Here is a 14,346-nt window from a genome sequence, read left to right as displayed (position 1 = left end):
AATTGCCAATGTAGGTCTGGCTCTAATTGAGTTTCGCTCACGCTCCAGTGTTAAAGCTTTTGCGCTTTTTTTCCCCCTTCCCCGTTTTCATCGCTTTCATAATTGCCACCAACATAATGACACAGTTGCTGTGGCAACCGTGTCTCTCTGTGTCTCTTTTTTCTCTCTCTCTCACACAAAAAGAAACACCACATACACACACTCACACACACTTTGGATCTCGTAGATCTTCCGTTGAATTTACCGGCTGCTTTAATTTTGCAGGGTTTTCTGGTTTTTGCAGCGTTGTCTCTGCCCCGTTTTTTACTTTTTTTTTTTTTTGAAAGGAATAGTCGCTAAAATCCCACGTCAGAGCCCGTGTTAAATGTAAGCCTTCGGGGTCATTCAGTTAATGAGGGAAATGAAATGGAGGTGAATAAAGATGAACGCCACCAGTTGAATGGGCCTAATGACCATCAGCGACGAGCAGCGCGGAGTTGAGAGTCTCGTCAGCGCCAGTCTGACCGACCAATCACAGCGCTCCCCCACTGGCGGACCTCTGTGAGGCCAGTCGCAGTTAGGCGGTGTAAACCTATCTGGCTTGGAAATTATGAAGGGAACCAGCTTCGGTCAGTTGTAGAAGGAGAAAAGTTAAATTGAGGGGAAAGATTTTTTTTTTTAGCGACGCGTTTGAGATTTTGAGCACCAGGATTACTGCGTGTTCTCCGGGATAGTTGCGCTGTAACTTGTGCTGAACAGCAAACGGAATTTTCCGATGTAGTGTGTACTTGAACTGCCTTGTCACATGTATCAGAAAATCTCAGAACATCTCGTTGGGCACTGACTCTCTCTCTCTCACTCTCCTGCTCGCGTTTTTTCCCCCCTCTTTCTGCCGTGATAATGGATTACCAATAGCCGGATGGAGACGCATCAAGAACGATTGAGATCTGCGGCACTTGTAAAAAAGAACACGGGCGTTTAAAACAGGTGGCAGATCCAGCAACAGTTCAAGCTGTCCTGATCATCTTCTGCCTCAATAACAGGCTGCCATCCGCGAGACGCTGAGATACAGTGCGCAGGCTCTCCCAGCGCTGTTCTCCAGCATCAAACCCCAGAGCAACGCACAGGTAAGACACGACATTATGCACCTTTTACTAATGCAAAAGCAATTACCGAATTACAGGCTAAACTGTTTTATACGTTCACTGCTTGTTTCCGTGTGTATGAAAAATGAGTTTGGCATCTGTTTAGACGCATCAGCTGTGCTGGAGGCTGTCAGACAAAACATTTGGATGAAAGCTGCGCCACAGAAACATCTACACACAGGATTTACTTTGGGCAGACATGTTTTTCATCACTTATACACTTTATTCGACAAATGCGACATTATTAACATACTGATGTTAAGACCACTGATAACACACACACACACACACACACACACACACACACACACGGATACGTCCAGCTGGACTACACACACAAACACACGCGCGCGCACACACATAGACACACCGGCACGGATACACCCACGCACTCTTAGCCTACTGATACATGCAAGTCATGTCCGTAACCCGCGTGCTTGTTCATTGCAAGTTGCAACTTATTAAGCAAAGGATGGACTTTTGTCTGAGGAGTCGATGTCCAAATCACTCGGCTGATGCAAAGTCATTGCGCAGCTCATATTTGATCAAAGCTGCTCCGCGGCTTTCACTCTAATTGAATTTCTTTTGCATCGACATTTGTATTCAGGGTTTTCTCTTTCCCCGTCACCCATTCACACCACAGTGCGGTTTGCCACAGCGTGTCTAAAGAAAAAGAGGCCATTTTGTTTCATTTCCAACAAACACCTGTTGAAATTGTTGAATGCCCAGCCGTCTGCACGGCTCGTTAGCAACCTGCAACCAAAGTAAAAGGGGGTGGGGGGGCGCTTGGTTCATTTTGCTTTTATACAATTGCTTGCAATGCCAGGATTCTGCTGAAACGATTTGTCCTCCCTCCAGTGGCCATGTAACTCAGGGATGCATCTTCACAGCTCTCAATGTGTGCCCTTCACCCTCTGCTTCCCATCCTCACTCTCTCCCTCTCTACTGCATTGCTTCAGCAGCACAGTACAGACAGAGGTACCTACAAGAAGGACTGCTGCTTTTGTATGTTGAGTCACTTTTACTGGAAATATGTAATATTAGACTTTGGGTGCAGAAGGACTTGCCCTCAATCATTTGAAAGAATATTTTCCTTAGTGTGAATTTCAAACCTCATTCAGCTGTAATTGCACATTTATCGAGGGGTGGTTTGGATATCTGGCCAGAAAATCCTCATGAAGTGAGTGGAGTCAGAGCAGGGGGCGAAAACGGCAATGGAAGTTGAGCAGCGCTGGCAGATGACAGTGTAAGGCATCGGCGTCATCTTGTCGAGCAAGATGCAGATGTGACTTTGAAATCTGGTTTGGTTAATGGGTGTAGATTGGATTCTGCCTCCCTTCTCTTTCACTGCCGCTTTCACTCACACACAGACAGAGCTGCAGTGCTATTCTGAGAGAGTTAGCTGCCTCAACCCACGCACAGAATCTGAGAAAGAGAGAAAGGCAGAATGAGGGAGAAAGAGGAGAAGGAGGGAGCAAGAGGAATAAAGGAGAGGCAGAGACTGACTACAAGGAGGTTTACAGAATGCCTACTATAGTCTCTCACATGCACACACACACGCACACACATGCACACACATGCACACACATGCACACACACAAAGCCTTTGTACAGTTTCAGATTCTTCCCCTTTGACTGTTCTAACAGGGACTGATTCGCAGTCTTGATTAGCACTCTTCTTGTGTGTGGCATGGACAGTATTTGCAGACCTGTTTGGTGGTGCTGTTTGTGTGATGTGCTATGTTGTATTGGTAAGTGCTGGGAGAAATGTACTTGATTCTGTGCCACCCACACACTGCCCTCCCACTCATGGTCGTCTCTGCATCTATACCTCTGGCTCTTCCCGCTCGCCACAATCTCTTTGCTCATTTAAATCCCTACCCTGCATTTATCCCTCTGCTCTCTTTCTCTCTTTCTCTATCATTGGCTTTTCAGGAGTGTGTTCCTCCTGCAGCCAAACAGGCACACTAACACACACTCAGCTTCCCACAATGCACACACACACATACACACACACATAATGTAATTAATAAAAATGACTGTATTGTGTGCACATGTACTCAAAATGTGCGTGCACCCAGGTGTCAATAAGTGCGGAGAAGAGGTTGCAGAGCTCCTTTCTAATCATGTCTCTCGTTTGTGTTACAGTGGATCTCTCGGCCAGCACATTCCAGGTTTGATTGTCGACATGTAAACCTCAAGACAATTCTGGAAATCAAGCAGAACGTTTAGAGTCGACGAGAAGAAAAAAAAATTGTGCCGGAGAGCTCTTTTGGAAACATTAGTCAGTGGGAGAACTGCTGCTTTGTGTCTCTCATTTTTCCTCCACTGAACTCTCCTCAGAAGGTTAGAGGAGCATGTAACTGAAACAAGTGGAGCCCTCGGTGATTTCAGCATTCTGTCTCCCCCATCTGTGCCTACATTCTCTGCTACAGATAGGGACGTTTTGATAATTACATATAATTATAATTTCTGTGGGAGACAGATCTGCCTCTGTCTATTATTGCCAACACCTCCAACACAATAACTTCACACATTTACATATTTCTCAACAAAAGTGATATTCTTTGAACCTCCGACACAAATCAGGAATAATTTTACTTAGAGAGACGTGTCACATGGAGAAGCGATGTGCCATTCAGTTCATATCTAATGAGTTATTTTGTGCCTAAAAGCTGAATGCGGAGCATTTAAAATCCACGACATTTGCCTCATTTTGCAATGTGTTTCACATGCTGGGAGTCATTTATTTGGTTTATGCTTACTCCTGATTTTCAGTTGTTACAGTCTTCTAGCACTTAAGCTGAGCCTGCCTCATTATCACCCCCATCCCAATCACAGAAACAGTCCGTGCCAGGCAAGAACTGATGCACATTAATCCCACCATAGAAAAGACTGAGATAAAGCACACGGTGTATCTACAGATGTGACGAGTGCCTAGAACAAGTTAACATGGAGATAAGTCCCTGCTCCAGAGAAACTAGGCATCGTTAATGAACAGTTTTCATCAGTGGTGCAGTCTTTTGTTTCCATTTGATTGTTTACAATGCCAAAAAGCACCAAATATATAACAAGAGTTAAAGATTTCATAGGTTTTTCCAGAAAAGAATTGCTTACGGCTTAAATAAGTGCCAATTCTGAATGTATGTCGTGCCAGACTGGAATAGTCGTCCAGGAATGAACAAAACAGATAAAACTGTTTACATTTGACATAGCACTGGCCATAGACTATTGTTCAAGTGCCATGATCAGCACAGGAATGTATAGGACTGCCATATTTTAGTGAAAATAGTTGCTACTAATTTCTACTGGGCTTTGTGCTTGTGAAAATTAATTCCATCCAGCAGGACGTTAAGACACTCTTTTGTTCAGTGGGACATGTAGAATAAGACATTAAGGACTAAAAGCATGAGGATCGTTGTTCTCAATTTGTCCTTTTTACAAAGCTGCATCCATTTTAGTGTTGTAGACTTGAGAGGTGGCTTTGGAGGGCAAAAGATGAAATCATTACAGATTCAGAGTTCCTTTCTAGGAGTAAATTAAAACAATTTTAATTCCATTAACCACAGTTATTGAAACACACAAACTGAGTCTTTTCTGCAGTTACATCATATACATACTCAGTTTCTGACCAAACAAAACACCTGGTTTCAAAATTCATCATGCAACATTACTGAATGAAACTATTGATACATCATCAATATTCAGTAGGTCGTACATGCTTCTTGAATATTTCACATGCTGTTTTAGTGGGTTAAACTGCAAAAGCGGATACAGCGTTGTAACTGCATTGACTCAACAACAGAAAATAGATCTCTTAGTCATGTAAAAATGACGCCCACCACCAATCTCAGAGTCCTCGCTGTCTCCCTGCTCTCCCTCCTTACTGCCCCACTTACCACTTTTGTCGAGACCTCTCCCTCCCCCTCTCCTCAGCACCTTGACCCCTCAGGGAGGCCGTTCACAGAGGAGCCCAAAACTGACCCCAGCCCCTCGCTCCTGCTCCTTGCCATCCAGGCCAATATCAGGCCAGCTGCTCTCCAAGGCAGGACCAAAACCCCCGAGAAACTTCCAGAGACCTCAGAGGGAGTTCTGGAGGCGCCTCCGAGACCCCTGCCCCAGGTCATGTTCCCTAAGAATGTGACTTCAGCGGAGGCCCTGGCTCCTCCCTTAGGTGCCGCCCAGGTAGCGCCCATCCGACCACGACTGATAGATGTATGGATGGATGTATGTCGGGGGTATTATGACGTAATGGGACACTTTGACAGCGCTTTCAACTGCTCCAAGGACACCTTCATCTACTGCTGTGGAACCTGCCACTACCGCTTCTGCTGTCCAGAGCGTAGCCGGCAACTGGAGCAGGACAGCTGTAAAAACTATGACTCTCCAGACTGGGCCAAGCCACAGACAGACGCCATGATATTACCAGGAGAATTAGGTCCTGACCCAGACTTTGACCCACTGAAGCAGCAGAGCCACAACACTGGCTTTGTCATCGGTGGTGTGGTTGTGTTCATGGTGGCTGTTGCTGTGGGCATCAAAGTGGTCTTCAACAAGGTGCAACAGGAAGCCAATCAAAGGGACCTCAATATGCCCAGGTGAGGTTTAGACAAGTTTTCCTTTCATCACCTGTCACTGCTGGATTTGTTTCTTCATTCCATATATGAATGCTGTAATGAAATTAGGTTTTCAGGACTCCATAAATGGCCTAGATTCATCATTCTGGGCTCGGAATAATATTGTTAGTCATCAGCTGAAACATATTTGATCTTCATCAAGTGGCTGCTGCAGAACTCGTAGTTGTTTTGATTTCCTCTGGGCTTTTCATCTCATATAACACCAATAATCTTGGCATTGAATATGTGCATTTAGATTTTTGTACAGGTTACATTTTTCAGTCTTTGGCTACACTAGTGGAGGATGATGGTAGTAGACCAATATTAAGTGGTGGTTGGCCCCTTTAAGAAGGGACCAATAAATTGCTCTCAAATCTTATTCTTACAAATCTTCATGTTAAGGTAAATAAGATACGTTGTTATCAATATTTGTAATGACAAATATGAAAAAAAATCCTCATTACGAAAGAGTGTTAGAGCTAAAACATAGACTACTAAGTATAACATAGTGTTAGAGATGTTGGTAGAAACTGAAGTGACATTACAGTCGCCCATTAGCCAATTACTGTCAAGTTTATTTTTATATTTCCTTTTCGTTTGTGTTTATTATGTCATTAGAGCCCTGGTTGACATGTTGCGGCACCAGTCGAGCCCGGTCCAGCAGGATGAGAGAAACAACAGCGTGGCTCTGACTGTTGGGGATGGACAGGGGACACTGGGGAGAGCTCCAAAAAATCTTTACGCCCCAGGACTGCCCAGCAAGGACAACAGATGTGAGGGTGTAGGGCTGTTACAGAATTAGTGAATAGCACAATCAGAGCTTTTGTAACTGCATCCTCTGTATGCAGAGGGACCTTGTGTATGTCGTGTCTGTATATGAACGCATGTTTCTTTTGTGTGTGTGTGTGTGTGTGTGTCCCAGTCCCACCATCAAGATAACTTTGCAACTATTTAAAATACAGGAAAAATAAGAATTCTCAACGAAAAAAGAAAGTAAATCTTTAGCCTCAGTATTTCTCTGTACTGACTGCGGTCACTAAGATGAGATACCTCTGACTTCCTCATGTGGTAGTAGTAAATCTGCACTCCAAAAGTAGTGAAATGCACAGGAATCTGGACATAAGTGCTCACAAAATATGTATGCCTCATAGGATCATGTGGAGATAATTGATGCAGATAGCTATATGTGCGTAGTTGCCTTGATCTTTTTATGCTAAAATACCATTGAGCTTGAAACTGCCTGACATCCATTTTGTGAGCTGATTACCTTGTGTTCTTTTGACTTACAGTGGGCAATTTGCAACACAATTTCATCCACTCATCAGGCTCCAGCCCCAAACACACCGCAACTATCGGTAAGGCAGCTGGTGAAAGCCGGGCTCCTATGTAAATTACATGTAATCACCACGATGCTTCATTTACTTCATTCAGTTTCATTTTAAGCTCAAAAATAGACTCATTCATCCCAACAATAATAATGATTGTCATAGCCTTCGTTGCTTTTGTTAGTGTTGAAAACAAGTTAAAATCCGTCTGTTCCAGTGAATCTTAGCAGATTCACATGCTGCTACGTGCAGCGCGCTTTATCCAGAGGAGAAAATCTCATTTAACACACAGTCGTTTTCTCCCTGTGGTCTCCGTAGAACGCACCCCTCGAATGAACAATGCTCAGCTGGCAGCTGGAGGCACCCTGCTCTCCAGTAAACACAACAACACCAAATCCCAGCCTGCCTTCCACCACTCCCTGCACAACCTGGCTCAGCTGCCTCCCTCCTATGAGAGCGCCACCAAGCCTGAGCTCAACAGATACTCCTCCCTTAAACGCCTCGGTAAGTACCTTCCTTTTTCGAGAAATGAGGACAAATGTACCAGCCTGTCTACCCCTCACTCGCCTAACTGTGTTTTGTGCAGCAGTTTCATGTGTACTGAAGCACGGTGACACTCTTGACACTATGGCATAAAGTGCAGGATTCGTCATTATGTGCTGATTCTATTTACAGTGGTGATAAACAATTCAGATAAATTTTGTTTGGCTTTCAGAGAAAGGTCTTGATGAGTACTCGTCTGGTTACTGCACAACCAAGCGCCGGCCTCACACAGCTCAGCCGGCCCTCCAGTCCTCTCAGCATCACCTCCACTGGGGCGGAGACTACACCCTCAGTGGGAGAGGAACCCTCCCCAGGCACGCAGTTCGTCCCTGGATCCCACCGCCGCCTTCTGGCATGCCTGCCTCACCCACCCCCAATCCTTACCCTCTGGATCCCCCGGAGCCCCAGTACAACCCCAACTACGACACTCTCTCCAAGCCCCCGAGGAAAGTCAAGTCCACTGACCAGCTGCTCAACATGGGTGATGTCCCTGGCAACACGGGGACTCTGTCCAGGCTGTCCAAGAACCAGCAACACCAGTACTACAAAGCCATGGCTGCCTCCAATAAGAACTCCAACACGCAGACCCTCACCCGCAAGACCCAGGAGAGGCAGGAGAGACGGCAGGAGGAACGGCTGCTCATGTCACCGGACCATTTGGAGGACAGGATGGGGGTTGGCGGTATGGGTGTTGTAGATCCATACGCCCACACCGGAGGGATTGTCCCCACGCTGCCTCGCCAGCAGAAGGCCCAGTCCCAGCAGAACGTCTGCGCCACGCCCTCCCTTGACCGGCACCACATGATCAAGATGAACTCTCACCCGACGTCTGGACGAGAGCAGGAGAGGAACACGGCCATGACGGGGCACATGAGTGGGGGCATGGGCTGGGCGGGGGAGATGCCCGGGGCGGGGGTAGTCATGGGAACGGGAACACTAGGGGGCCACAGTGCGAGGAGGATGGCTTTTGCAGCGAAAAGGCAGAACACAATTGAGCAGCTACATTTCATACCGGGAGGGGGCGGCGGAGGGTCAGGAGGAAGTGGAGGGGGCAGTCAGGGGATCAGGACGGGGAGTAAAAATGAGGTGACAGTGTGAGGTTTGTGCCTAATGTAGAGTTTACCCCTCATGTAAGGTATGGGAATAGATCACCCTTCTGCATTTAACTATTAGATATACAACTACAAGAAATACAACTAGAAGTATAAAGTATAGTAACAGTATAATGTGTTTAGGCTATTCAAATTAGTGTTATCTTGTAATTAAATAGCTTAAATATGATTACTTAATTAAATATCTAGGAGGGGAATATCCGTTCCAATTATGTGATAGCCTACATCAGCCATATTTTGTAACAGAATTTGCCATATTGCCATATACAGCGGTGCCATTACTTGTAGAAAGACTGACTAGAAGGGTGAAACAAAACCAACAGAAGTGTCGTTCATAATTTTGTTTTTATATATATGTTTTTCAAAAAGTACTCAGGAGCCATATTAGATAGGGAACCAGACGATATCAAAAAAATAAAAGATGAGGCGGATGAGGAGGAGGACCATATGGAATATTGTATCACAGAATTTCATAGAGAATCGAGCCAACTACCTGCTGGACTGTCGACCTGCTCAGCCCTCGCCATCAATGATTTATTAAACTGAATCCCATAGGTAAAGAGGAGATGTGACACTCTGCTGAACCAACCTCATCCTGACACGGGGAAACAGAACTGCTTTTTGTTGCTTCCTTTGTAAATGAGCGGACAAGGTGGGGGCTGGTTCTGACTGGGACACAGCAGCCTGACACTATTGGCAGGACTCTGCGACCGATTTAAACTGCGGACGTACCCACATTACAAATCTGATGCCTGGGTTGCCTAGTTTTCCATGTGACCTTAGATCAAATCCCCAGAGGACCACACACTCTGATCACTGTTACACTACAGCAGTGTAAGCTGACGTTAGATTACATTTTGGGTAAGTTTTCCCTAGTGTTCCCATCTATAGATCAGGAGCTAACTGTAAAAACAGTGGGCTACCAAATAATATAGAGCCATCAGCCACAATATTACAAAAAATCTTGACGTGAACACACACACACACGAGTCAAGAGATTACCGAACAGACGTATGTGTTCAGTTTACCAATAAAAAGGCAACTTGCTTTTATGTAGGTTGTGTATGAGGAGCAAAGGTTTTTCTACAGAGCACAAATGAATAGACCATGACGCAGAGGTTGCACTTACACAACTGTCCTTCAAAGCCATTTATGGAGATACAAAGAAAAAACAACAGAAGAAGCTGGTCTGACAATCACCATTTTATTCTTCTCACCAGGTGACAGATTATACGAGTCAGTGATGTTTTGTACAGTCAAAGGATTGGCTTCAAAGCGAGCCAAAATCCTCTGAGTCAGGAGCGAGGGGCATCCTGAGGCCTTTCTCCTGCATGGCTCCGTATGCCGTAAGAGACTTGGATGGTTAGGAAGCCCTTCCCATCCTCAAGACGAAGACCTTGCTGTATCATAACGCACTTCAGCCAGTATGAGTTTAAAAAAAAAAGAAAAGAGAAAAAAAAAATCTTCATCAATAACAACGCTTATTATCAATACTAAGGGCTATCCTATCCTATATACTGTAGTATGTGATATCTGTGGTCCATATAAAATGCTATCTCTTTCTCTTGATTTTGTGTTGATATTGTCATGATGTATTAAGTATTAATGTGTACAAAAAACAAGAGCAATTTAAGCACAGTTCAAAGAGAAACACAGAGACAAAACTTTGCACAAATCTATCCCCTGATATTTGCACCAGATACAAAACACCCTTTGTATCGTGTCCTCAAGGTTTACATTCTGTACGAGCACGGCTGAAAGTGTGACTGATCAATGTGTCAAGGTATTGTATTGAGAGAGGATTTTTTTTAATCAACAGAAATCGGAGGTAATTACGCAGATCACAGAAGGAACGTGTTACTGCTCGGTTTTTGTTCAGTCATGTGAAAGGATACAGAGACGAAATGCTGACAAACAGAAACACAGATTTCATTTGGACAATCTTCCTATACACAGTGCTAAATGTAGTTGTTATGAATATGATGGAGTGTTATTATTAATGATTATTATAACTGTTATGGTTATTATTAACAATTATCTTATGATGTGATGTTCTTTTACTTGGTGGGATTTAAGTGTTTATTGTTTTTAGATAACTAGCATTCTCATGACTAGTTGGTTTTTCATACATCTGGTCATAAATTCAAGTTTTTAAAAACATTCCAAATCTTGATGCATGCCAGCTCCATTTCATTGAGAGGCATTTACAGTATGCCTGGATTTTAAGGTCATCAATGCTTATATGGCCAGTTTTCCAGCTGTATGTACTGTGCCTAGACATCGGCCTTATGACTTCTTGATCTCAAGTGATTACTTAGGTTTCCACTCTGGTACAAAAACATCTATTGAAAAAATCTGCAGCCTTCTAAACGTGTAAGTGTAGATGATGGTGTTTTAACAGCCAGTGAGGGATAGATGAGTTTGGGACGGGCCAGGAATTGGGAACGCCACCAGACTAGAGACAGTCTGATGTCGCCACTGCAGCTGCCTGACCCAATAACTTATAATGGGTTGTACACACAAAGCCCATGACGCCATAATGTATGTGTGTTCGGATGAATGTTTATTATACAGGTTGGATAAAGACCGGTCTGACGGACACCCGAATGCTTTTGAGTGCAGTGTCTTTTTCAGGGAATTAGGACAGATGACACACAGTAGTTTTAGATTTTTTTAATAGAGCCACAAAAAGGTCTGTAGCAAAGTCTGTAATATCTCACAAGCCATATCCATCGAAACTCATTATCACAATTTTATAAATGGTTAATCTAATTTGTGCAAGTATTGTATTTTGTATAGCTAGTACAATCAGAATATTTTGAGTGATCTCTTCGACATTAATTTGAGGATTCAACAAATTATGTGTTAGTATTTAATGAATTGTACAGTGCCAAACTCATAACATTTTGTTGTCTTTCTATTGTCGTAGCTTCCTACACAGCTACAGGAGTTATTTCTTTTTCACAACTGAGAACTGATATACAGGCAAGTGAGCTAAAAAGGCTAGTTTTCAGAAGGAAATGAATGAATATGGTGTGTGTTTTTACCATTATGAATTCATTTAGAGTGAGGAGGGTTTATGGCCACCTGAAATGTAAAGCATTACTAACAGTCAATTGTACGGGACAGGGACAGTGTCCAGTAACGAAATTCATGGATTTATTTTCATGCCTGTAAATTACAAAACAACCCTTTTGTTATTGTCTAATGCATTGATCCCCTTGGATACGACATGGACTTACAAAGAATTTGTATAATAAAGTTGGTGGGAAAAGATGTTTTGTCATTCATTGTAGAGCACGACATTTCTTGCACTAATGTTCATGAATGATCTTTTTTTTTACTTCAGAAGGTAAAATCAGGACTTTGAGTTTCTCTCTCTCACATGCGATATTTTACGAATGGTTGGATCACCCACAACCTCTGCAGTTTACATCTGCTCCTCTGGCACATATATCATGCTTATCAATATTTCCAATAAGGCAATATTTTATTTTGTCATTTAATGATATTGGTATATACTGTTTTTCCATTTATCTTAGTGTGGAACATTTTAAAGATATTTCTTAACCATTAGGCCTTTCATGCTGTTTTCTGAATGAGTCAAACAGTAGCATGCATGTTACCTTAACAATATTAACACCATTAATTTAGCTATATGACTGTTTCAAATTATACTTTATTAATCTCTGAGGAAAACATTGTTCCTGTGCATTTTAGAGGGATGGGATAATACCGACAAATGCTCTCGAGTGCCCAAACCTATCTGTCTAAGATTTAACAATACAGCACGCTTTAGATAGACATCTATGTTCATTGGTTGCACAATGCTAATTCTGGACTATCTTGAGTTGGACTAATTTGCTATATAATCGAATCTAACTGAGACTCTTTCTGATCTAAACTCATGACAAACCAATGAACTACTCCTCTGTTTCAGCAGAAAATGTGGAGCGAAATTACCTGGGACCTTCATTTTCAGTGGTGACAGAAGTATTTAGATACTTAAGCAAAAAGTAGCAATACTGCAAAAACATAAACGCTCCATTACGAGTTAAAGCCCTGCAATGAAAATGTCACTTAAATAATAACATGTATTACTGTAACAGTACATACTTAAAGTATCGAGAGTAAAAGTACTCACAGAGCAGAAAACCTAATGCTTTGAATGTTATACTGTAGAATTATTATCGCTGATGCATTCAGGTGTAAGTAGCATTTTACTGTTGTAGTTGACTGAAGTCGAGATTATTTGAGTGCATCATATTTTATGGAGTAAAAAGTACATTATTTCCTTCTGACTTGTAGCAGTGGAGATGAAGTATGACGTGACATGAAATTAATCCAGAACATTTCCCTTATCATTGCTCACTCCACGACATTTTGTGGCACTATAGTCATTGATTGTTACTGTCGATGAACATCCCTTAATTGTGGGATGGCCTGAGGTAGTTTTGTCTGTTTTTGCAAAAATATCTAACTCACTTTAGGCCAAGTTTCCAACCAAGACGTGTCTGACATATGTCTAACATATGACAGACCAGACTGACATATGTTTGTGCACCAAGCCACAGTTTTGAGACCAGTGGCTTGGTCAGCGGCAATATTGTTATGAAACTGGGATTCTAAAAATAATCACAAGATAAAATATTATTATTTTATAAAGGGTCAAAGCAGTAGCTCTATAATAACAAAAAGCCTTTTAGTCTTCAGTAGGTTAGTGAGCACACAGAGCCCGTCTATGATAAAATCCCCCATCACCAGGCTGCGAGATATTGTATAAGCCACAGTAAGACTATACAGCACCAGTGGGAGTGTACAAGTGCGCTTTTAAATGAAACGAAAAGGTGAAATTGCCTTCATATAATTCACAGCTCTAGACCATCAGAGTTATATTATACTGTACCTGCTGGATCCTTACTCATATTTAAACCCTCATGTGAATACATTTATTGCACCGAGATGTATAACGGCTTAAATGAAAGAACAGATGGCGACATTGTACTGATACAGAAATAATTCTTGCAGGATGTCCACAATGGGCAGAAAAATATGTTTGATTTAGGCACTGGCTGTCTCTGATGCATTACAATCACTGTAATTTGCTCATTTCACCACCAGGAGGTTCAGTGGCTCCTCAGCTCTGAGACAAATTGTTAATGAAGGCTTGTAAGTGTAATACACTGTAACCCTTAAACCAATTGCCTACACAGGGTGTTTAGCATGTGTGCAGTATACTGGAGGAAGCAGAACAAGCCAAAGCTCAGATGGCACTAACTATTCTCAGGTAGTATCACGGCTGATAACCTGCCCACACAGTCCAGCACCTGTCACCATTCATATTAATAAATTATATATCTGTGAAGTGAAAACCCATTTTTCACAAATCTCGCTCAGTCTGTGAGCACCATACAGCTGAGAAAGATGGCAAGTTCGAAAGAAGAGACAATTTAATATTCAGATTGCAAATGGTGTGGTGTATGTGTGTGAATAAAATCTTTTGATTGTCTAGAACCAAAAGTTCTGTGCTGTACATGGTTCATGCACATGATTAGCATCCTGCCCCTGGCATGATTACTGTTCTTAAAATTAGAGAGCTGGATTTATTCATATCTCTGTGATTGAG

General features: G+C 42.8%; 1 protein-coding gene across 1 annotated transcript; it reads left to right on the top strand.

The window, feature by feature from the left end:
- Positions 1-200: 200 nt before the first annotated feature.
- Positions 201-11,996, top strand: LOC130172247 (protein shisa-7). Its single transcript, XM_056380817.1, has 6 exons — positions 201-1,106; positions 3,273-5,722; positions 6,359-6,513; positions 7,030-7,095; positions 7,384-7,569; positions 7,781-11,996. Exons 2-6 carry the CDS (start codon positions 4,956-4,958, stop codon positions 8,704-8,706), a joined length of 2,100 nt encoding a protein of 699 aa, XP_056236792.1. The 5' UTR covers positions 201-1,106; positions 3,273-4,955; the 3' UTR covers positions 8,707-11,996.
- The last annotated feature ends 2,350 nt before the right edge of the window (positions 11,997-14,346 follow it).

The sequence above is a fragment of the Seriola aureovittata genome, chromosome 7, assembly GCF_021018895.1.
Source record: "Seriola aureovittata isolate HTS-2021-v1 ecotype China chromosome 7, ASM2101889v1, whole genome shotgun sequence".
NCBI lineage: Eukaryota > Metazoa > Chordata > Actinopteri > Carangiformes > Carangidae > Seriola > Seriola aureovittata.
This window is presented reverse-complemented; position numbering and strand designations above follow the sequence as displayed.

What these genes read in the sequence shown, in the direction of transcription:
- LOC130172247 (XM_056380817.1), top strand. Translation starts at nt 4,956, where the DNA reads ATGACGCCCACCACCAATCTCAGAGTCCTCGCTGTCTCCCTGCTCTCC. An exon ending in AGGGACCTCAATATGCCCAG is followed by an intron (nt 5,723 to 6,358) that starts GTGAGGTTTAGA and finishes TTATGTCATTAG; the next exon opens with AGCCCTGGTTGACATGTTGC. An exon ending in GCCCAGCAAGGACAACAGAT is followed by an intron (nt 6,514 to 7,029) that starts GTGAGGGTGTAG and finishes TTTGACTTACAG; the next exon opens with TGGGCAATTTGCAACACAAT.